We start from the raw sequence: 25764 nt of genomic DNA, 5'->3' as shown, positions 1-25764 counted from the left end.
TTTGAATGAGGATATTGATTGCTGTGTTGACTGACAGTCGAGACACAACTTTGAGGTTGTGTGTGGGTCCATCTCTGTTGAGTAATCTACTGATGTGGACCTGCGACGGGGGTTGTGGATCCACTGTTTAGAGAGGTTCTGGGCTGAAAGGATTGAAACCTCGATTAAAACCGGTGCCCAGCTGATGATCCCGGCAGTTGGGAAACCAGTCAATTGTTATACCTTCAACTAATTGTTATACCTTTTGAAGGTAATTGTTATACCTTCAAAAGTTATACCTTCAACTAAAATAGCTTTTGTAAGTATTTACCAGTACATAATATAACTGTGTGTGTGTGTGTGTGTGTGTGTGTGTGTGTGTGTGTGTGTGTGTGTGTGTGTGTGTGTGTGTGTGTGTGTGTGTGTGTGTGTGTGCACGCGCGCGCGCGCGTGTGCTTGTGCTTGTTCATGTGTGCATGTATTGTTTTGTCTGGCTTCCTTCTTGGGACTACGGTGCAGTAATTGGTCTTTATTTTGATTAAGTTTTCATGACACTCATAAGTTACACTTTAATGATATATATTCTCCTTACAGTTTTTTAATTTGTATTTTTATTTTTCTTAACCCTTTGAACTCCAGCAGCCGTTTTACCAGCAGCGATTCAAACCTCCATTTAACCGAGCGGCCGGTTTACCAGCCACCATTCAAACTTCCATTGAACCGAGCAGCCGGTTTACCATCCGCTATTCAAACCTCCATTTAACCGAGCGGCCGGTTTACCAGCCACCATGCAAACCTCCATTTACCTGAACGGCCGGTTTACCAGCCACCATTCAAACTTCCATTGAACCGTGCAGCCTGTTTACCATCCGCTATTCAAACCTCCATATACCCAAGCGGCTGGTTTACCATCTGCTATTCAAACCTCCATATAGCCGAACGACCGGTTTACCAGCCACTATAAAAAAACCTCCATATACCTGAGAATCTGGGTTACCAGCCATGATTCAAACCTCCATATACCCAAGCGGCCGGTTTACCATCCACTATTCAAACCTCCATATACCCAAGCAGCTGGTTTACCATCCGCTATTCAAACCTCCATATACCCAAAAAAACGGTTTACCAGCCACTATAAAAACCTCCATATACCTGAGCAGCTGGTTTACCAGCCATGATCCAAACCTCCATTTAACCGAGCGGCCGGTTGACCATCTGCTATTCAAACCTCCATATACCCGAACGGCCGGTTTACCAGCCACTATAAAAACCTCCACATCCCCGAATGGCCGATTTACCAGCCACTATAAAAACCTCCATATATCTGAGCAGCCGGTTTACCAGCCATGATCCAAACCTCCATTTAACCGAGCAGCCAGTTTACCAGCCACTATAAAAACCTCCATATACCTGAGCAGCCAGTTTACCAGCCATGATTCAAACCTCCATTTAACTGCGAAAGCCAGTTTACCAGCCATGATTCAAACCTCCCTATACCCGAGCGACCGGTTTACCAGCCACCATTCAAAACTCCATCTAACGGAATGGCCAGTTTATCAGCCGCCATTCAAACCTCCATTTAACCGAGCAGCCAGTTTACCAGCCACGATTCAAACCTCGATATACCAGAGCGGCCGGTTTACCAGCCTCTATTCAAACCTCTATATACCCGAGCGGCCGGTTTACCAGCCACTATAAAAACTTCCATATACCTGAACGGCCGATTTACCAGCCACTATAAAAACCTCCATATACCTGAGAATCTGGTTTACCATCCGCTATTCAAACCTCCATATACCCGAACGGCCGGTTTACTCGCCACTATAAAAACCTCCATATACCCGAACGGCCGATTTACCAGCCACTATAAAAACCTCCATATACCTGAGCAGCTGGTTTAGCAGCCATGATTCAAACCTCCATTTAACCGAGCAGCCAGTTTACCAGCCATGATTCAAACCTCCATATACCCGAGCGACCGGTTTACCAGCCACCATTCAAAACTCCATCTAACGGAATGGCCAGTTTATCAGCCGCCATTCAAACCTCCATTTAAACGAGCAGCCAGTTTACCAGCCAAGATTCTAACCTCCATATACCAGAGCGGCCGGTTTACCAGCCTCTATTCAAACCTCCATATACCCGAACGGCCGATTTACCAGCCACTATAAAAACCTCCATATACCCGAACGGCCGATTTACCAGCCACTATAAAAACCTCCATATACCTGAGCAGCCGGTTTACCAGCCACTATAAAAACCTCCATAAACCTGAGAATCTGGTTTACCATCCGCTATTCAAACCTCCATATACCCGAACGGCCGGTTTACTCGCCACTATAAAAACCTCCATATCCCCAAACAGCCGATTTACCAACCACTACTAAAACCTCCATATACCTGAGCAGCCGGTTTACCAGCCATGATCCAAACCTCCATTTAACTGAGCAGCCAGTTTACCAGCCAGTATAAAAACCTCCATATACCTGAGCAGCCGGTTTACCAGCCATGATTCAATCCTCCATTTAATCGAGCAGCCAGTTTACCAGCCATGATTTAAACCTCCATACACCCGAGCGACCGGTTTACCAGCCACCATTCAAAACTCCATCTAACCGAATGGCCAGTTTATCAGCCGCCATTCAAACCTCCATTTAACCTTGCAGCCAGTTTACCAGCCACGATTCAACCCTCCATATACCAGAGCGGCCAGTTTACCAGCCTCTATTCAAACCTCCATATACCTGAGCGGCCGGTTTACCAGCCACTATAAAAACCTCCATATACCCGAACGGCCGATTTACCAGCCACTATAAAAACCTCCATATACCTGAGAATCAGGTTTACCATCCGCTATTCAAACCTCCATATACCCGAACGGCCAGTTTACTAGCCACTATAAAAACCTCCATCTACCCGAACGGCCGATTTACCAGCCACTATAAAAACCTCCATATACCTGAGCATCCGGTTTACCAGCCATGATCCAAACCTCCATTTAACTGAGCAGCCAGTTTACCAGCCATGATTCAAACCACCATATACCCAAGCGACCGGTTTACCAGCCACCATTCAAAACTCCATCTAACCGAATGGCCAGTTTATCAGCCGCCATTCAAACCTCCATTTAACCTAGCAGCCAGTTTACCAGCCACGATTCAAACCTCCATATACCAGAGCGGCTGGATTTTTCTCTCGGGAGCCCATGGTGGCGGAGCCGAATGTCCAAGGAGCTCAGTGTTCAAAGGGTTAATATGTTAAATTAATATATATTAAAGATTGCCATATGTATGTTTCTTTTCCTAACAATTAACCTTTGGCCATAACAAGCTGAAATGTTGTTTAGTGTACACTTGCTGATTTTGAATCTTCATTATATGATGATATCTTTTTATCTTCCTACTCCTCCTCCTCTTTTACTTCTTCTTCTTCTTCTTCTTCTTAAAATATTATGATCTTTTATTCAGTTGATAATCATGAGAATCGTTCTTACAGGCCATTTTACCAAGAGCCTCCCATAAAGCACGCCATGCTGCAGCATGTGAACTTTCGGCAACCGGAGCTTGATGCATCCATGCGTGAGTGGCATTTCATCTGCATACCTGATTCATATGACAAGGAACTGGCTTCTTTTAACGATATTGCATAATCTGGACTCTCTTTCATCAAAGAATGAAGCTGGTGAAGCCACTTTCACAAATTATCTTGTTACTGTCATGAATAGGTGTCCTCTCACGTATGACTGAGGAAGGTGGAGGGTTGCAGTACAGACTTGTTTTGTCCTTTGGGGTTCATCAGCTTGAAAATGTATTTTTGGATTAATGGATGGCTATATTTTGAATTCAACCTCTGTGCTGTCCTTCCTGGCGTTTTTTTGTTTGTGGGATGAATGAGAATTTGTGGTATTGTGGCTGCATTACATTGGTAGGCCATTTATTAAGTTTGCTTGTTTGACAAACACTCAAAAATACAAGCATCTTTCAAAAGTTATTCAAACAAAATAGCAGTCCAAGAGATATCAAGAATACAACTCTAACAAGATAAAGAGCAATCAGAGATTGCAAACCCTCACCAGGACTTCTTTTGAGTTGTGTATTTATATTGGTTTTAGGGTAAATCCAATATGGCTGCCAAACCATGTGACCTATGATGTCATATGTGTGATCCTGTTGTTCCTCATGGATAGGCGGTCATATGTGTAAAGTTTCAGCCATTTCAGAGAAGAAGGTTTTTAAAGGTTTTTTTTTTTTAACAATATGGCTACCGAATCATGTGACCGATGATGTCATCAAAAAAATTTGTGGACCATTTTATCCATAGATGACCCTCAAAATTTTTTATACTGATTGGATGTAGCGTTCTACAAATGCAATTATGATGTCATAACAAAGGCACCTTTGGCGTCAAAAAAATTACTGCACTTATTCACCATGAGGAGTACTTTCTATGTGCCAGTTGTACACCCATGGTTTGGGGAACACTTGTGTGAAGTTTCCCCTCGATTTGTCTAGCCGATCTGGAGAAGAAGATTTTTTATAAGTTTTAGGGTAAATCCAATATGGTTGCCAAATCATGTGACCAATGATATTGTATGTGTGAACCTTTTGTTCCTCATGGACAGGCGGTCATACTTGTAAAGTTTCGCCTCGATCTGTTCAGCCACTTCAGAGAAAAAGATTTTTCAAGATTAAAAAACAAAACAATATGGTTGCCTAATCACGTGACCGATGATGTCATGAATTTTTTTTGCTGTGGACCATTTTATCCCTCAATGACCCTCAAAAATTTTCATACTGATCGGGCGTGGCGTTCTACATATGCAATTATGACGTCATAACGAGGGCACCTATGATGTCATAAAATAATCACCCTCATTCCACATGAGGAGTACTTTTGTGCCAAGTTTCAATTTTTTCCTTGCTGCTGTTTCAGAGATAGAGGTCCAAAGTTTTTTTTCGTTTTTCCAATATGGCTGCCACACCACATGACCTATGACGTCATATTTATAATTACAACATTCCACATGAGTAGTCGCACCAATTTCGTCTCAATCCGACAAGTGGTTGCGGAGAAAAACACGAAAGTTCTGTACGGACAAACAAACAGACAAACAAAGAGACAGACAAACAAGCAAACGGACCCAAATGCAATATCCTCTTTAAATTATTCGGCAAGGGTAATAAGGTGTGTATTTAAATAAATAACTGTTACATTTATGGGGAAGGAGGCAATATTTATGTTCGGGCTGTACACACCATGTATGTTTGCGTAACAATCTAACTTGTTCCATGTATTTTGAGTATTTTAGGGTAAGGAGTCTTTCAATATTGCTCATGAAGGGAGGAGCATTGTCTCATTTCAAGATAGGTCGGTAAAAGTGTTCCATCTATTTTTTCTCTTCTGTCGAACTGAGTGGGGTTGGGAAAGATGAGGGTGATATGGTACGTCCCCTTCCCCACCCCCATCTTCCGCCCCCCAAACAGAGGCAGATAACTCCATGACTCCTACACAGCTATCTACCAGCATGCAGGGGGTGGGAATTTGTGTGTTGAGGGGTTGGCTGTGGTTGGTGAGCCTCCTCAGAGGGTGGAGACTTGTGAGAGGCCTCAGGATAGATATTCCTGAGGGCCTCAGACTGAGATTGATGGGCTTAGCAGTGCAGAGATTTGTAGGAGGCTTTTGGCACAGTATAGTGAGAGTTTCAAGACCATGATTGGTAGAATTCCTGGGACCCATGGGGGTAGAAACCTTTGGCGCCTGTGACTGATTATCCCCTGGAGGTGTGGACTGTGGAGGAGCAGGGATGACATATAATACCCAGGCTCTGACATGAAGTGTGCTCACTCTGGGCTCTTTTGGACGAGCTCGCTTTCTTTACTCGGACATGCTGGCACTTTGCCTAACCACCTCTCTACCTCAAGTTCTTCTCTTGCCTGCGCTCTGCCCAGCTTTCTAGCTCCTGCTCTTGCCCTGGTAGAAATGAGGCAGCACCATTTGTGTTCTTCTCAAGCTTCGTGCTCTTCACTATGCATGTCTGAGAAATGGTTGAGGAGATGTTTAATATCAGGTTTTTAACAACTATAATGGCCGCCAGTCGGCCATCTTGGATCTGATGTCAAAAAAAAAAAGACGTGCTTATGTAAATCATCATTTCTTATTTGTGTGCCAAGTTTGAACAACATCAGTAAATGCATGTCCGAGAAATGTTTCAGGACCTGTTCAATGTTTACCCCATGTTCCCCGCCCCATCCCTCTCCCTTCCACAAATCTCCTAATGTCTCTGTTCCCCACTATCTTGTGCTTCCCTCTCTCATCCCTCTTGTCTCCTGCTCCATTTGTTATGCGTTCTGTGTGTTAGCTCTTATATGAGCCTCGACATTATGTACAAAAATAGAATAAATAAAAACATCCGGTATTTTTTTTTTACAAGGATGGCCGTCAGTCGGCCATTTTGGATCTGTTCTCGAAAAAACAACTGGACGTGCATATGTAAGCTATCATTCATTATCTGTGTGCCAAGTTTGAAAAAGATTGGTAAATGCATGTCTGACAAATGGTTGAGGACGTGTTCGATGCTGGTTTTTTTGTTTTATTTTTTTAACTAAAATGGCCGCCAGTCTACCAGTCAGCCATCTTTGATCAGGTCACAAAATAAAGTGAGGTGCACGTGTATGTCGTCACGTACTGTGCTTATTCCATGTTTGAACAAAATTGGACCATGCATGTCTGAGCCATGGTTGGGGACACATTTAAGTCACGAAATGGCTGCTAGTCAGCCATCTTGGATCTGACCTTGAAAAGAAATTACCTGCTTATGTAAGCCATCATTCTTTATCTGTGTGCCAAGTTTGAACAATATCGGTAAATGCATGTCTGAGAAATGGTTGAGGACATGTTCAACATCGGGTTTTATTTTCAACAAAAATGGCCGCCAGTCGGCCATCTTTCATCACATTATGAAACAAGATGATCTGCTTATGTATACCATCCTTTAAAAAAAAAATCTTTTTGCCAAGTACAAATAAAATTGGTCCATACATATCCTAGATATGGTTACAGATGCACGCACGCACGCATACACGCACGCAAGGACACAAAAATCAAGACCAAATCCATCAGCCCCTCTTCCGAACTAAGTCCAACAGGGGCTAATAATAATATTGACAGTAATAATAATAATATAATGAGAGGAAAAATATAATACAACGAGAACACATTGGCGGGGTCTACGAGTGGCAAATTTGATTGGTCAAGATGACGTAAAAATGCCATAATATTTTGTAATGATAAACGGAAGGATTTTAAAAGTGGCAAAAAGGCTATTCGTCTTCTCCAGTGTTCAAGTAAATAATTTGCTTGAAATAAAATAAAGACTTTAAAAGTAGAAGAAACAAAAGAATTTGGAAGTTTACCACTGTTTATGCAGTGTCTTATACACCACCATATTTAAGATGTTACATTAGTTATTCGTGCCTCTTGTTTGTGTCCTTTATGACGTCTTTAAAAACAGTACGTTTCCTGTTTGGAATCATTTTCAATTCTGTTTGACTGCCAGACAGGCAGACAGAGTAAAAACATTTTCTCACTCCTCTCTGTGTATGCATGATCAGGACAAATTCAGAGCCAAAGTACTGCTAAACGACATGTTAGTTTCTGATTCATGGTCCGATTCGTGTTCAAAATATAACATTTAATTGAAGTTAAGTCGTTCCTCGATCATAAAATGACGTTTGTAGACAGACAGGCAGACAAAAATGAACCAATTGCTTAACCCCGCTTTCCATTTCACGTGCACGGGGTAACAAACACAGCCATGACAACAACAATTGTGTTAAAAAATTTTTTTTCACGTTTCACTTAATTTTACATCCTCATTGACACTCACAGATAGACATGCAATATGTTTATGAAGAATAAGTGCCTTCCAAGCACTAGAAAGCCGTCCGTTAAACGTCCCTTCAATGCAGACTTGATGTTGAGCCGTGTTGTCCATGGATGCTGCTTCATTACACGATGGATGGGCAGGGCAGAGGGTGGAGCACACCTAAACAAACACATTTGTTCTGTGGCTAAAAGGTTTAAGGAGGCTGTTCTAATTAACTAATTATTATATCTGACTTTATTCCACATTAAAAACGGTTTGCTAATTGGAAAAATAATTGAAAAAAGAAAAGAAATAAATCCTTGTGCTGAAATGCCCTTTAAACGCAATGGAGCATGTTCTGGGTTGGGTCCTGAGACTCCCTCTCCCCCCTGCGTACTATTCAGTCGTGAACACTCAAGAGAACATTCCACCTGCTGCCATGCTGCATTAGCTTTTCTTTTTGAGGAAAGATAGTCCATGTAATGCAAATCTGTATAATTTTTGAATCACATGTTCATTGACATATTCAACATTACAAGTTAACCTTCGATGTGATGCAGAACTTCCCTCGGTGGATAATTTCCATGAATTTTGATGCTGTGACTTATATTCCTCTGAATAAATACCCAAAACGTGTACAATGTCTATTGCAAATGCAGGTTGAACAATACTTGTGCTTCTCCTTGTTCCTGTATTTTTCAGGTAAAGTTTTCATCACTTATTCCTTTGATTCAATGAAAGACGTTGTACACTTGGCCAAATTTCTTCGGGCTAATGGCTTTGACACTATGGTGAGTGAGATTTTAATTCCCATTCAAAATCTAAGTTCATGGATGAGCAAAAGTTTCACCAATGTAACATATTCTCACCTCACTCATCTGAAGTACTGCCAAACTGAACAAGAACATAGAACGCCGTTGATATGCCTGCCGTGACGAGCTTTTTAAGGCATCTTTGTCTTTAACATCTGGTATTTCTCTCGTGGGTCCTCAGTTGTCACTGTGAAATAATAATACAGACCAAACCCTTTCTCCAGATTTGTTAACATAGTAGTGAGGGATGTAACATCTCATACCTCAACCATTGTCTCAGAAGTGCGAAAGAGTTGCTTTCCTTCAAGGAGATACACAGTCTGCTTCTGTGGTACTTTTTATCATTACCTGTCAATGTTATCGTCGAAGCATGTTGTTTTCATTAAAAATTTAAAAACAACAATCACCAATTATCAAGCGTGTCATCGTGACGTGCTCTTGCGAGCACCACTGGTTTGATTTCACGAACATTCGAACTTCTGTTAAAATTCTTGCAATTTTAAACCGACACTAACCTGAGTGTTTTTGAAAATCCTTTTACTTCCAAAGAATTTACCATTGTGAGTTTCTGTCTTTGAACTTATAACCTGCTTGCTTGTCACATTTATGGGCAGTTTTAACAAGCCATTTTGATTGCTGTTACATACGGCACTCCACAATTAAATTGGTCAACAGTGAGCTTCTGATGTGCCTTGAGGTTACATCTTAACTAACATCTTGTTTTTCTTTTCACCTAATGATGAAATCCTAAACAGATCTTCATGAACATTACTATTACTATTTAACGTTATTACTATTTCTTACTATTTAACATTGTTACAACATTAATTGTTGCTATCCTTCTATCTGAATTGTTTTTTGCTGATGTATTTCCTCTTCTGTCTTTGCTGTTTTCTAACTTTCCCTTTCCATTCTTACTTTTGTTTCTACCTTTTTTTTTTAAACTATAATTGCCAAGAAATATTTTAGCAGTTTTAGCATCATGATGCAGAGGCACACCATGTCCAGCAACAGCAGGTTAAATGCCAATTCAAAAGGGCAGGTGTGTTAACGCTTCAGGTGCACCACCTGCGGCCATGTGTGTGGCTCCCGAATTAAACATTTTGTTCGCAAGCAATCACATCAACAACTGACAAGTGTCAGCTTACTCCTTCTTCATCATTAATGTTGTCCTTTGCTCTTTCAATGGCTTCTTGTCACTTGTTTTGCATTGGCCATTTTGTCCTGCTGATGAAGTCGTTAAGGCAGAAACGGTGCTGTTCAGATATTGTGTTCATGCAGACTTGGGAACATCCATGTGGCCGTTGCACACTGTCCCCTTAGGGTGGAGGTTCATGCTAATACATGTTTCTCAGCCATCGCTTTTGGTACTGATTTTGGGAAGTTTTCAGACATGATGGCTGCATGGTAATATATTGCAATCACCATGTTTAATTGCAAACTTGTATTTATCTATTTATTTACATTGATCTCATGCTCACATAGGAACTTGTACATGTATAACAGGCAAAATGAATATATTAGGAGATCGTTGTACTTTAACATGTATGTGATGTATTACGAGGACATTAGACAATAGACAAACATATATGGTATTAGCAGAGTACCCACTCTCCGGGTGGGTGGAGTTTGCACAATATTTGCTGAAAAAGTATAGCTTGGTTGCTCGTGAGACCCCTAATGAAAGGGAAACAATTCTAATTTGGCTTGTACATACGTAATGGGAGATTCCCATAATATCTTGCTATGATTATTGGCCTTGGAGTAATTACCGGACAAAGAGACGGGACTGGTCTGCCACAATGGAGAAATAACACCAATAATAACACCTATGAGAAATCCCCAAAAATGAATTCGAATTTTTTTTCGAAATGTCTTTGAAAAATATTTTGCTGAAAACCTAAGTTGGGAACCCCTGAGTATTCCCTGAAAATTTGGTATCGGTCGACCGAAGGGTCTTGGAGTAGTTACCGGATATAGACATACAGACGGACATTCACTTATCTATCTTCTATATATTACTACAACTCTCATCTTGTATATGTGTATGTATGTATGTATGTATGTATGTTCCTGAAATACAGCCAAAACGGTACATGATAGCGCAAACATTTTAGGGCCACCTTACTCACCATTCACCTGCGGTGTGCAGTATCAGGTTTCGTTAAAATCGGGCAATGAAAAAACTATTTAAAAATCTATTCCCAACTCGGTGGAGTACTCTTCTGGAGAATTTGATCAATGCAAACAACCTCAGCAGTATAGTTCGCTGGAGCTATCTTTTTCATTTTCTTTTTGAAATGATTTTTTTACCAATCACTGTCACAACAGGAACCCAATGGGTTCACGGGTCGTGTAGTATATTACTAAAACTCTCATCTTGTATGTATGTATGTTTCCGAAATACAGCCAAAACTGTACACGATAGCACAAAATTTTTCGAGCCACCTGACTCATCATTCTCCTGCGGTGTGCAGTATCAACTTTCGTTCAAATCGGACAATGAAAAAAATTATTAAAAAATCAATTCCCGATTCAGTCAAGTACTCTTCGGGATTATTTGATCAATGCAAACAACCTCAGCGGTATAGTTCGCTGGAGCTATCTTTTTTTTTTTCTTTAAATGATTTTTTTTTCATCAACCGCTGTCACAACGGGAACCCAACGGGTTCACTGATCATTTACCTTAACCTTTGACTCCTTTTTTTTTTTCTTCTTCAGTTACACTGCCATAATATAATCATGTGTTTCTTTGTTAAAAAAATTTTTTAAGGATAATTCACTGTGTGGTGATTATAAAAAAAACACTCTTTTATGAACAGCCTGTATTTCCCATAAATATTACCTCTTAGGTGGAGTGGACGACTTAGTTTTGAATGCGACGTTTGGCCCTTCTGGATTGCACTGCATCCCCAGTGCCATGAAATGGCTCATGAATGTCTTTCGTCGATCATCTCTCCTTTGCTCTCTGGAGAAAGTTGACCACTCAATATGCTTGATTTAAGGCCTTCATGAGTGACTAGCCGAAACCCCGTCACAGACGGATGCTTCAGAGTTGAAAGTTGACTATTGCCACTATGTGCGATGCACTCTTACAGGTACGAAGTTTCTTTCAGTCCAGGTCACAGTACCGAGAAAAACGTGACGCGACCGCTAGGAGGAGCACAAAATTGGTCCTTCAGTATTAATATATAGATACTTTTTTCAAATAAGAAAATTTATGAGCATTTTGTGATTAGAAAAGTGCGAATTGATTAAAACCCAACAGAAGCATGATGTGTTTTCTTTGTTTTTCTTCAACCAGTTGGATGCCTTTTCCAGTGAACTAAGAGGCCTGGATAAGATTAAATGGATGGACCAATACCTTTTGGATGTGAGTTTATAGCAATCAATCAGCCTGTTCATGGGTCATATAACCTGCTTTTGCATCACTCATGTAGTCACATGACACATAACTTTCTCACAAATCGCTCATAACTAACTCCTGAGTTACTGGAGATCTAACAACTAGAAGGGCATTCTTCGACGTTGCGACGTCCAAATATACCTCCGCCACATATATTAAAAAAAGCCTGCCGAACCATGTGACCGATGACGTCATCAATTATTTTTCCCGTACAATGTAGCTCTAGATTACCCTCAAAAATTTTCATTCTGATCGGATAAAGCATTCAGCATATGCAATTATGACGTCATAACGAAGCCACCTATGACATCATCAAAAACACACTTGTTTCCCATGTGAAGCACTTCACATGTGCCAAGTTTCAATTTTTTCCATGCAGGGGTTTCAGAGATACAGAGGTCCAAAGTTTTCCCTTTTTTCCAGCATGGCTGCCACACCACGTGACCTACGATGTCATAATTATATTAAAACATTCTAGTCATCTCACCTATGTTGAAAATGTTGTTTGACAATCAGGGTGAGACTGTGAGATTATCCAGGATTGAAGGACATATTCCATTTTTCAGATCAGAGTATAATCATTTCCACATCAGCAGAGACAGGGACACAGCTGCTGTCTGCCCAGCAGAGGGACGAGAGTGCTGTATGACACAATGTGGAGTCGTCTGCAAAAAGAGAAAGAGAGGGTTTCCAGAGCATCCGAGATATCAATGTACATGAGGAACAAGACTGGGCCCCAAACACTGCCTTCGGGAACTCCAGCCTCCATTAAGAGATGGGAGAGAGGGTGGCATTGATAGCAATGGGTTGACTGTGTGAGAGGAGGAAGTCAGAAATCCAGGAATGAAGGTGGCATTGTAGGCCACAGGCGGAGAGCTTAGCAAGCAAAGCAGGATGCCAGACTGTGTCGATTGCCTGAGAAAAACTGTGTCGAATCCTGAAAACTGTGTTGGGGACTCCAGCCTCCATTGAAAGAGGGTTCCATTGATAAAATTGCTGTTTCTTTTTTGTTTCTGATGAAAAGTTAGTTCACGATGTCATGATTACAGGGTCATTTTGTTTTGGCTTCTCTAATGGATATCCCTGCAATGGAAATAATGATTTAAAATGTTCCTCTATATGTAACTAATTATAAACTTGTCATTTTGTCACGTTATGGAACAATTGTTTCAAAGAATCATATTATTCTCCTTAGGTGCCGTAATAAATAACTCATTCAAAATTACCCCGAATGATTACGATTATCATATGTGTGACATTCAGGGCCTCCATCCAACGTTGGGATAGCAGAAGCAGCACGTTACAGGGTAGAGTGATCTTGTCTGAATCTGAAATGATTTATTTATTTATTCATTTCTTGAAATTTGCCTGAAACAAGGTTGAGAGCAACTAAATGTGTCGGGCTACAGAGAAAAAGCAGAGGAAAAACTGGCAAAACCTTCACCCCATCCAGAAACAAGGAAACATCTTCACAAGACCACTGTGCAGGAGGGGTTAGGCAAAAAAAATTCTTTCCCCCATTTAATATTTTAGGAGACACCATCTCCATACTGGATGGCCGTTGGCTTCCGAAAGGAGCTCATCCGCCCTTTGTTAGGTGTTGTTTTTAGTCCTGGCAAGTAGTCACAGTCCCTCTCCCCACAAGCAAAGTCAGTGAGGGGTATTGGTGAGTGAGGCCACCAACAACCCAACCATGCAGCAGGTAGCACTGGGTTACATGTTACCAATGGTCTGAGATCAGGCCATTGGAGAAAAGGAAGGATTTCATATCAACTGCGATGATTGATTCCTTGGCCTTGCTGATCATTGCTGGTAAGCTGAGAGGTCTTCTTGGTTTTTTTTTTTTTTGGACACATTGTCGAGGTATGAGAGCTAACACCCAACACACAACAAGGAGGACAGGAGACGGGAGAAGGAAGGACAAAACAGTGGGGAACAGAGACGTTAGGAGATCTCTGGAGGGGAGAGGGATGGGGTGGGGAACACAGGGTATACAAGATGGACACGACAGGGACTTTCAAATCCTTACACGACAGGAAACTTTCAGGAAGGAAGGCAGGGAACTTGAAGGAGGTGTGTTTGGAGTGGATTAACGGGGGTTGAAAAGATCATGCTTTTGGATGGGGGAAGATAAGAGATGTTGGTGAACAGCTGTTTTGAAGACCTGGAGGGAAGAATGGGATCGAAGAGAGTGTGGGAGTTTATTCCAAAGGTGGGAAAAAAGAGGAATGAAAGAGTGAAGGTGAGCAGTGATTCGTCATTTTGGTCGTTTAACCAAAAGGGGGTTGCTGGCATACCTTGAGCACTCTGCTGAAATATTGGGGGGAGACATATTGTAGACAGAGCGGGGGGGAGGGTTGAGACCGGAGAGGAGACAGAGGAAAACAAAGACCCCCGACCTGCCTGTGGTGAGAGAATGAGAGGCCCAAAGACTCAGCCTCACCACCGGAAATACCAATGATCCTAGATGCCTTGTTTTCCACAGCTTTGAGCTAAGAAAGGTGAGAGGCAGGAGCACCAGCCCAGAGGGAAGTGCAGTACTCCATCAGGCTGTGGATGAAAGCTTTGTATATGTTCAGGAGCTCAGGAGGGCGTCAAATGACTTTACATGATGGAGGATGCCCAGTCAGCGACTGGCTCTGGAGGCCAGGTTGGATATGTGGTGTTCCTACAAAGATCATGAAAGATAGTGAGACCCAGAAGATTGAATGACTGAACCTCCTCAAGAGGATTGTTCAGAAAGTGGGTGGGAGTATTTTGAGTGGTGTGAAAGTAAGGGGGGGTTTCCAAACGGTCCTTTCGGAGAGACACATTAAGAGTGTGAGTTAGGAATTTCAGTTTTTGCACCAGATTTATGTAATGCAGTGATATTGGCTGATTTTCAAGCAAATTGTAGATGACAACGGGTAAATGATCGGGTGAAAAGAGCAGAAAGAGGATGTTAAAGAGCAGCAGGGAAGGTTTTTAGGACAGCTGCGCTGATGCCGTCCAGCCCAGTTGCAGAATCAGAGTCAAGGGTTGCGAGGAAGTTCTCCACATTTATAGATGCAAAAGACAGAGTCCAGAAGCAGTTGAGTGTGACTGGGAAGGGTGCGTACAGAGAGCGAGGGGTTGGGGGACACAAGATTTGGAAGCAAACACAGAAATGAAGCATTTGGGGTTCTCACTGTGCATATGATGGATCTGTGCATAAGAGAGAGATCATGTTTCTGTGGAAGAATTTAATTCATAATTCTATGGAAGAGTTCATATCAGTGGTGGTGGACATAAGAGACCAGTCCTGAAGTGAGATGGCTCCTTGCAGCCCCTGCCAATTTGTCTGGGTGAATTGCCAGACTCGCTTGCGTTAAAGCGGCTCTCTGAGAATAGTCAGAGAGATGTTTATTCTCACAAGCACATGATAAGATGAAGCAATTTCAGCAGGGAAGAGTAGGGGACATTAGTGTGAAAGTTCATCATGACCAAGTCCAGAAGGAAGAATTTGCTATTGTTAGAAATCTGGGTTGGAAATTTCACAGATTGAGTCAGGCCCATGAAGTCAAAGAAGTCCTTTGAACATGCGTGTCTTTCTTTGTCTGTTTGTGGGGAAAAAATGCATTGAAACTTGGTGGTTGTCTTCAGGGTATGACTGGGAATGTTTGAAGTTGGGATGGCTACCTTCAATGTAAAGTTGCCCCCCTATCCCCCATCCCCCTAGCCCCCTTACTCCTCCCGTAGTGAGTTCTTGTTTCTCGTAAAGGTAAAAATCCCCCAAAAATTATTTCTGGTATTCTTCACAGGACAAATGTATGATCATTATTGCCGTGAGTCCTGCATACAGCCAAGACATTGAGGAAAGCTCTGTGGACAACTTGAACGAACACAGCCTGCACACCAAGTACATTCATCGGCAGGTGAGGCCAACCAACTTGTTATTCGTCTTAATGAACTCCACTGTCCCCCTGTGTATCTCCTTGCAATCGGTCTACATGATTGCTATACAGGTTGTGTGCTGCCCTACATAACTCACATGCATTTTCTTTGAACGTATCATTGTCAACATCTAGATTGATGGCCATTTGTAGGCCCAAAAGGTAAACAACATTCACCAATTTACATGAAATGAACACATTACAATGATGCAAGTAACTGCAGACAATGTTCTCTCAAGTGACGGAATGCTTTACCGCTGCATCCCATCTTGACACTGCACCAGATAGCCCATTTATAATGATATTGGAGTGTCTCAAAGATTGACACGGTATGCTTATGTTTAGTGAACATCTGCCTTTCTTGTGAAACAAAAGGTCAGACAAGCTGGTAGGTGGCGATGGGTCGCCGAGCATGGAAACTATAAGATATAGAGCAAAATGGATGTCATATTGCGGATAGGGAATCACCTTAAGATTATGCATATCAAATCTCACCCAGTTCCATCGACTGATAACTACTCGGTATCCATTTGAATGAAAAGTACCGAAAATGCGGTTTGAAATCGGAAATCCCCAAAGTTCGAGGGGGTGCTGTGGGTGAACAAAGATCTAAATCGAAAATCCGGCTCGATCGTTTGTGCACAATGTATTCCAGACGATTAGTGTGAATTTTCATGACCATCCGACCATAACCCTAGGAGGAGTAGCATTTGGCGCAACGGCACCTCCAGCTCTTGCATATTATCGATTTTTGCACTAATTGACCTTTGACCCCTGACCGAAGCGAAATTGGTCAATATGTCCTGAGGCAAAGTTGTAGTACTCATTGAGTACCATGAACCTGTAAAGTTTCATTTGTATCGTTGCACTCACCTGGTCACTAGGGGGCCTTCAATTTTCGCCAGTTTTAGCTCATACCCTAATTGTAGGGGGCGCTGCGGGTAAAGTATTCCATATATCACAAAAACCGGAATATATTTGATAGAGCATCACCTGTAGATCATTCGTGCCAAATTTCATAACCCTACGTGGGATAATGGCTTTCGGAATTGATTTCGCGCGAACGGTACCGATTTTGAAGGTTTTTCGGTTGTTGCTAGGGAACCAAAGCATCCCGAGCAACCATCACAATTTCCAAAGCACGAGGTCATAAGATGTACCTACCACCCGAGTTTGGTCAAAATCAGCCCTCGTTTACTACCAATTATGCTGATGACAAACGAACAAACGTCCAAACAAACAGACAGAATTTCTGACAATAAGGGTAACCTATTTCGGTCAGTCAGTATCAAAGCGCAGTCAGCGCCTTGCTATCAATGGAAACCTCTCCTCTCTTCTCAAAATAGCGGCTGAGTGCCCCGAGGCAATATTTGGGGACCGGTTTACCTGATGCTCTGGAAAAGCCTTTTCAATTTTTTCATAGAAATTTACATTGCACTGTGCAAAACCCCATCCCACCGACAGGCGAAAAGCAGCTGGCACTATCTGCTATGGAATTACTTTTTGTAAACATAGTCAAGGCTCGTGGAAGAGCTAGTACACTGAACAAACCAGGACGTAACGGCCAAAAACAGGACACGAAACACGCATGCTTGGGGTGGACAAGATTGATACAGAAGGAAACTCCAAGGAGAGAAAAGTGAAATATTAGGAGGAGGAATTTGTGTGAGGTTAACGAGGGTAGAAAAGATCATGGTTTTGGATCGGGGATGATCTGAGATGGTGGTGAGAAGCTGTTTTGAACACCTGGAGGGAAGAATAAGATTAATGAGGGTCTGGAAGTTGATTCCACAGGCGGGGGGGGGGGCAGAAGGGGTTGATGAAGGACCGTGGGAACCTTGCAGAAACCTTAAGGGGGGTGGAGGGTGGGGGTAGGGGTGACAAAGCATGGACTAGATTTTCCAAGAGCCTCAACTATGTATACAAAAAATAGAGCAGAGGGTGCAAGACCAGAAATGAGGCAGTAGAAAACAGAGACCACCGACCTGTCTACGATGATGAAGTGATAAGCCCATATTCTCTGCTTCATCGCAGGAGATTCCAATAATCTTGAAGGCTTTGGTTTCCACGACGTCAAGCTGAGCAAGATGTGAGGTGGGGGAGCCAGCCCAGAAAGGAGAGCAGTGCTCCATCAAGCTGCAGCTGCAGACCTTATCGGTGGATAGAAGTTCAGGTGTGCCAAGGAAGGACTTTGTATGATGGAGGATGCCCAGCCAGCAGGTGACTTTGGAGGCCAACTTTGAAATGTGGTTTGTCCAAGAAAGATCATGGCTGATAGTGAGACCCAGAAGTTTGAATGACTGAACCTCCTCAAGAGGATTATTCCTAAAGTGGGTGGGAGTATTTTGAGTAGTGTGAAAGTAGATGGGAGTTTGAGGTTTATCAGAATTGAAAGACATATTGCAATTGTTTGACCAGCTTGTGATTTTATTTTAACTTTTGAAGAGAGCGAAGAGGCTGCAGCCTGCCTGTCTGAAGGATGAGGAATGTCATGGAGGAGGGTGGAGTCATCAGCAAATATGTAAAGAGGATTTTCTATTGAGTCAGAGAGATCATTGATGTAGATCAGGAATAGGACTGGGCCCAGAATTGATAAGATTCTGGTCTAATAAATGAGATGTATTTCAATATGAACAAACCTCGCAGTCTCACCCTGTAACTCCAGACAGATCATTAAGAACAAAACCCCACTTATCTATTTCTATAGATACAGTCTCTTGATCTTCTCAGCCTTACCATCAGTCATGATGTCTCCTGGGCTGATTATATGGCAAAGCAAACCTGGGATTTCACATCCTCCATCGTTCCAAGTCATTATTGAAAAGCAAAACTACTCACAGCCAACAAGACCCAATGGAGTACTACTCTTCCCCTCTGGGCTGACATCCTCACTTCACATGTCTATTTTGGATTGTGGAATCTAAAGCTCAACAATATTGACATCTCCTACTTGCTCTCACATCACAGACAGGTTGGAGGCCTCTGTTTATTCATTCTACTCCTCTAGCCTTGCTTCCTCGACTCTCAACCTTTCAACCCTCATCAGTAAATCCAGGATGCACGTGTTTTTCAACTAACCCCTTCCGGATTAAATTCCCATAATCTGGGCTTACTGCTCACCACAACTATTTTGTTCCTCTTTTCACCCATTTGTAGAACAAGCAGAGTACCCGCCCTACGGTCGAACTTGTTCCAAGCATGCAACACCTTCTTCTCATGCATACCTTTATTTGGGTGGTGTTGAGGCAAGTGATAGCTAGGTATAGGAAAAATAAGTCACCCGGTTTACATGTATGAAGCAAACGCATACCTCCTGCTTCAAATTCAAAATACCTCATTGCACTGGAAAATGTGGGGACAGGAATACTGCACTGTAAAAGGTGGAGGCTTGTAGTACACTTTCCCACCTGGAGGTGGCACTACATGATACATATTTACATATAAAATTTGTGTCCCTCCCCCTCACTCTCCCCCCCCCCCCCCAAGACCACTGCCAAACATTAAACCAGCCTTATACATTAATTTGGGCTATGCTGATCCTCTGTAGCAAGTCTGGTTGTAATTGGGCCAGAACTGGAGGAGCAGTAGCCCGACAAACAAACAAACAAGCAGTCATAGACTGGTATTTACGAAATCGTCAACTTGACCTCTGACCTTATCTAATAAAAGCTGTCTCTAGAGAAGGTAGCGACGCAAACCAGAAGTTTCTACGATGATTCTGCACCAAACCATCAAAAATCGAATGTTTGACCTCACTGTGACCTTGACCTTTGACCGATTTTAACTAAAATCTAATCAGCATGAGCCATCACACTCCTGAATCATGTGGTGTCAGTTGACATTGGTAGCTTCTTCCATTCTCGAGTTACCGTGGATTAACGTAACGTAAAGGTCACACTCGATGCCCCCCCCCCAACTCGAAAGGACGCCAGGGCGAGCGCAATGACGGCACCGCGCACACGCAAAACCTTTACGTGACTCAACGACGCGTCTGCTCAAACGCTGCACCACGTGACGAGCCGTGAAGCGGCGGGTGAAATATTTTTATACAATCTTAAAACGTCTCCAAAACATCCCATTTTTTTATTTTTTACCAGAATTTCGACAACTGAGTGTTAAGCGTCCTAAGCGATCACAAAAACTGAAGACAAAATTAAAATCGAAGTTAAAACGAACTCGTAACGTCGACCGAAGCAAAAATACTCCATTTCTCCACATGAATTTACGGAATTATTCAATATTATTTTATAACACTGAAATTTTGAAAACAGCCGTAACTCAACGAATTGACACACAAATTCCGCCAAACTTACCTCGATCTTCCAAACTCGCGCTCCGTCAACAATACCTGTGGTAAATTTTCTCAAGTTATCATTTTTTGGATGTTTGACCTCACTGTGACCTTGACCTTTGACCGATTTTGACCAAAATCTAACAAGCGCGAGGCATCACCCTCCTGAATCACGTGGTATAATGTGACATTGGAAGCTTCTTCCCTTCTCGAGTTATCATTTTTTGGATGTTTAACCTCACTGTGACCTTGATCTTTGACCGATTTTGACCAAAATCTAATCAGCACTAGCCATCAGCCTCCTGAATTACGTGGTGTAATTTGACATTGGTAGGTTCTTCCGTTCTCGAGTTATCTATACCAAACCATCAAAAATCGAATATTTGACGTCACCGTGACCTTGACCTTTGACCGATTTTGACCAAAATCTAATCAGCGCTAGCCATCACCCTCCTGAATCACGTGGTGTAATTTGACATTAGTAGCTTCTTCTGTTCTCGAGTTATCGTGCCTACAAACAAACAAACAAACAAACAAACACACAAACAAGCAAACACACAATCAGAGGACGGAAGTCATCAATATACTTACGAAATCTAAAGATTTCGTTAGTAACAAACACAAACACCGGTCCATGACTTATAGTAAGGATGGCCTTCCTGTATCTGTTCAATCAAACTTCCCTGCAGGATTTCTTGGCAGCACACCACCATCTCATGTCACCCCTTCTCCTCCCCGCCCTATCCCTATATGTAACGTTTTCGATGTTTTCTACCCCCATTAATCCTACCATATCCAACTCTCTCACTTGCAGGTTTCTTGTTTTCCTCTCTTCTCATTCCCTTCCTTGTTGCACCACCTGCTGCTCTACTGTTAGCAGATTGTCTTCTTGCTCTCTGTCTCTACACTCTTCCATGGACCTACATCTTGTCTGCTAAACAGACCATCTTTTTCATCCTTTGAGCATCCCCCGGTAGAATCAGTTGCTAGTACTCCTTGGTATGACCTTTAGCCATAATGTCTTTGGAGTCTCTGTGACCAATTCACCAAACTGGCCTCAAACATTTGATGATAAATTAGGATTCCTCAGCTGATTTCGCCTTTGCTGGATATCCCTTTTTTTTTCCCAACAGTGTACTGTATTTAATAATCTGACTTTGAGCATTATCTCCAGACTTGTAACCCGTCAATTGCATCCCCAAAACCCGATACTCCTCCCCCATCCCCTCCCAACCTAATCCCAGTTACACGGGGGGAATTTTTGGCTTTGGCATTACTCTACCTACGACACAAAATCTTACTCTTTGGACAGGATAAAAGCATCAAGAAAGGATAATTAGATGCTAAGAGGTAATGGGATGTCCAGGTTGCATTAAGGTGTCACAATTCAACACAGACGGTGTCGTTCGCTGTTCACATGCTGCAGAGAACTGATCATTCACAAAAACAAAATTATGGTGTAGGGACATCCTTTTGAGATTCACCATAAAAGTATGGTTCATCAACCCAACTGTACAGATGCTCTTTACTTCAATAGTAAGGTCAGGAACAGCTCAAGGAAATTGCATGATCTCTCGATGATTTCTGGGATGCATGTACATACAACATCCCTGTACACCCTTTCCAACACTCACAGCTATATACAACCTTATTACAGTAACAACATTGTTGTGATTGATGGTTGACTCATTGTGATGGTCATGTTGTGACACCTTGTATTTAATCACAGATGCAGAGTCGCTTCATCTCCCAAGGCAGCCTCAATTTCCGTTTTATCCCAGTGCTGATGCCGAACGCATCCAAGGTAATTGTAAGAGTTACTTTTTACCTCTGCCACCGAAGGTGGAAGGAGGTTATGTTTTCACCCCTGTCTGTCTGTTTCCTTGTTTGTTTGTGTTTGATTTCTGTTTGTTTGTGTGCAGAATTTTTTTAAGTGATTCTTCACAATTGAGAGATCGATATACAGCATGATATCTCAAAAAGTTTCGGCCGGATTCGGATGAAACTTGGTGGACAGGTTGGGTGTGTGGCAAGGACGAAGTGATTCGATTTTGGTGAAGATCTGAATCCAAGTACCTTTCTAGTTTATACCTGATTTCTTGGGGGTACTCAATGCTGAACGGCTCTCCACCATCACTTGTTAATATTATCTTCACCTTCTGCTGGCCCTTATTACAATTACTTTATTTATTCGGTACTCATTACAACCTCATTTACCTTCTATTACTTAAGACTACACCAGGAATAAGCAACCACAACCATCGTTGACCATGTTGTGGAGCATCTGACGAGGCCCCCGCTTCTTTCTTCCGCCCTAACTTTTTCACCTTCATTCGCTTGTAAATTCCTTTTTCTGCAACCGGTTGAGCGATTGACGCGAAACTTTCAACATAGGAGCGTCTAACCATGGAGAACGTTTCAACAAAGTCACATCATGATGAATGGATGGGAAATGCGGCCAGCGATTGGAAAAAGTCCATGTTTTGCAGGCATGGGTTGCAGGGTGTTTCACGTCGTAGGAATAAACGGCCTCGCAAGTGTTGTACTACTCGGAGCGACACTCATAATCGCTTGCTTTCGCTTCTACTATGATGCATTACAAACAGTTTTGCTTTCTGTGGTGTTCATTACTATCTAATTTACCTTTTCCTGATACTTAGCAGAGTGATACTCATTGTTACCTGATTTACTTTTGACTGTGACTTATGATGTCAGCTTTACTTTTCTATGGTTCTCATGACTACTTCATTTAACTTCTGTTGGTACTTATTTATTTTCTACCGTTAGTGTGCAACAGGACAGAATTGAATGGATTTTTAACACGACTTGTAAACATCACGCGTATCTTATCAGCCAGTCAGTAATGTAGTGTGAAATCAGCTGATATCGTGGTTTGTGGATGACGTGATGCAGGAGGATCTTCCATGCTGGCTGCACAGCACCCTGGTGTTCCATTGGCCAGATGAGCCAGCACGGCTTATGCTCAGACTTCTACGTGAGGAAATGGTCCAGGTCCCTCCTATTGGACGTCTACCTGCCATTATCTCTGTGCCCTTGTGAATTCAAAGTTTGCTGTAAACTTGTTCTTTTTCATCAATCATATTTTTTGGCATCCTTCCACTTCACTGGTCAACAGTATTATCCGAGAAGTGCTCTGAGGGTCGAGACCACTTTACATTCGAGAGTTAATTGACATTTCCAATGTGTTGATGTGGACGTTTTATATCTGAAATATTACATTGTTATCTTTGGGGTAATTAGCTGTTGGACACTTGGAAGAAACATCAATTATTTTGCACATTGTATTCTTTTTCCTTGAGAGAGTAAATTTACCTGTAATAGTCTCACTTTCCTCCAGCACCGACTGCTTGATTTCCTGATCATTAAGATCTCAAAGAGTAATTGTTGCTGATGAATATTCAAGGATAATGCACTTTATTTGTAGGTTATATTTCGTGTTATTGTCATTTTAGTCACCTTGCTTTTTTTTACCCGGTGGGGTCTTCCATCCCACAGGGGTCGAGGTGCCGCTCGCGTTCTCTCTTCTGTTGTGTACAGTTCATTTGTACGTCTATTTCTCCATTATTCGTGAACAGAATTCGATGAAAATTGACAGGCATATACAAGACACAAATGTGCAGACATTAACTGAGCCCAAAGTGCGATTGCGGCCCTTCGGGCCGAGGAACGGCCCATTTTGCCCCATTTTCTTAAAATTGTTATTTCTCAGTTATTATTAAACGGAACCCAACCAAACTTGACAGGTGTATTCGAGAGACCATTCCCCAGGCATTAACTGAGCCCAAAGAGCGATTCTGGCCCATTGGGCCGACAAACGGCCTTCGGCCCATTTTAAAAAAATTGTTATTTCTCAGTTATTCGTAAACAGAACCGAACCAACCTTGACAGGTGTATTCTAGAGAAAATTCCCAGGCAGTAACTGAGACTAAAGTGCGATTCCGGCTCTTTGGGCTGAGAAACGGCCCTTTCGGCCCATTTTCTTAAAATTGTTATTTAAAAAAAAATAATTAAGTGCGCTGGGTGATGCCCAAGGCAAAATTAAGTCGCAAATGATGATATGAAACCAGCCTCACTCTTGTGAAGTGTTCTGGTTTCTTTTTCTGATGTGATGAAAATCTTAAATTTCAAAACGATCTGTCGTCCGTGCTATCGCTCACCTGAGAGTTGTCCGAATGAACTCCCACGGGGTATGTTCACTATTCAAACTTGTTTTTCATGGGTTCCATTACAAGAAACTTCAACACAGGATGAAGCCATTTTTGCAAGGATATATAAGGATGTATACAAGGAACCATTTTTATGTGTTTGGTTTGACACAGTTGGAATTTAGACCTCCATTCAAACCTCCAACCTCCCAGCCTCAAGGCGCTGTCACACCTTGACGATTTAGCCAGCAATGGCAACGTATAAAAATGTATGTAAAACGTTGGCGTACGCTGAAATTTTGATGTTTTTTTTTTTAAGTTTTGGTCGTATTCATAACGTGTTGGTCGTATGCATAACATATTAGTAACGAGCATAGAACGTTTCGTTGTCTTTTAGATAACTTATACCAACGAATGATTAGCGTGTTGTCGGCGTTCACAACCTATGCCCAACGATAGTTTAACTTAGACATAGCGCGCTGCACGTATCGCCGACGAACTCGTGGCGTAGCCTGTTAAAAACCTGCCACACTCCGATTTAAAGCATAACCACCTGAGAATTGGAAGTGTCAACCACGCAGTCACACCTTGACGATTTAGCCAGTGTATGCCGACCTATGAAAAATGTGTCTAAAACGCTGGCGCACGTCGAATGGGTAAGTTATGTATACGTTAAGAGCACGCTGAAAAACGATGAAGTACGCTGTCATATTTCGTGGTACGTTTAGTACGTCTTGAAATTTCAAGCATGTTGAAAATTTTACGACGTACTCGCCGTATGGCTCTCACATTCCGCTACGCTGGGAATAAGTTGTAGACACGATATGCGATCGTTGACACACGTCGACACAAGTTCCTTGTAAGTTACTCATAAGTCGAAACACGTCGAGGTAATGTTTAGCGTACCCGAAACTTATTTTCTCTGTCAAGGCACTTTTTTTTTCTCCTTGGCTCCAAGAAGGCACGTGACAAAATATCTGAAGTTGTTGTTGTTGTTTTTTTTCTTGTTTTTTTTTGTTTTTTTAGTCTATCACGAATTTTAAAATATATTCGGACATTTGCTTTTAAGTTTCGACGTCGACGTGACAATATCATGAAACAGAAAATATTCACAGAGGAGGAACTAAGAATAAGACATGAGCAAACTGAAGAGGAAATCGGACGTGACGTAACGGCATGTGACGAAATCTCGGAAGTTATTTTTTTTTTTTTTTTGTTAAACGCTGCCAATACGCCATTATATGGTAGCTGTAAATTAGAAACACATTCAGTAAGTTCTGTGGCCGTCCGGAAGACGCCAATCAAATACGTCTACATACGTCAATATGTGTTGAA

At 42.1% G+C, this 25764-nt stretch overlaps 1 protein-coding gene across 3 annotated transcripts in view; it reads left to right on the top strand.

Annotated features, from left to right (window-relative positions):
- LOC147013136 (uncharacterized) overlaps positions 1-25764 on the top strand; it is a 40802-nt gene that overhangs the window by 14097 nt on the left and 941 nt on the right. For 2 of the 3 annotated variants that reach the window (XM_085854756.1, XM_085854757.1), the window contains 6 exons: positions 3475-3557; positions 8546-8634; positions 11960-12028; positions 15841-15954; positions 21993-22067; positions 23177-25764. The exon at positions 23177-25764 is cut by the window's right edge and continues 941 nt beyond it. In XM_085854756.1, coding sequence (XP_085710882.1) covers positions 3475-3557; positions 8546-8634; positions 11960-12028; positions 15841-15954; positions 21993-22067; positions 23177-23323 — 577 coding nt within the window. In that variant the 3' untranslated portion in view covers positions 23324-25764. The remainder of the gene's footprint in view (positions 1-3474; positions 3558-8545; positions 8635-11959; positions 12029-15840; positions 15955-21992; positions 22068-23176) is intronic. The other variant, XM_085854758.1, reaches the window with a different exon arrangement.

The sequence above is a fragment of the Eptatretus burgeri genome, chromosome 14 (assembly GCF_056783735.1).
Source record: "Eptatretus burgeri isolate ZD-2024b chromosome 14, Ebu_testis_v1, whole genome shotgun sequence".
Lineage (NCBI taxonomy): Eukaryota > Metazoa > Chordata > Myxini > Myxiniformes > Myxinidae > Eptatretus > Eptatretus burgeri.
The sequence above is the reverse complement of the archived record's forward strand: the minus strand, read 5'-3'. Positions and strand labels throughout refer to the sequence as shown.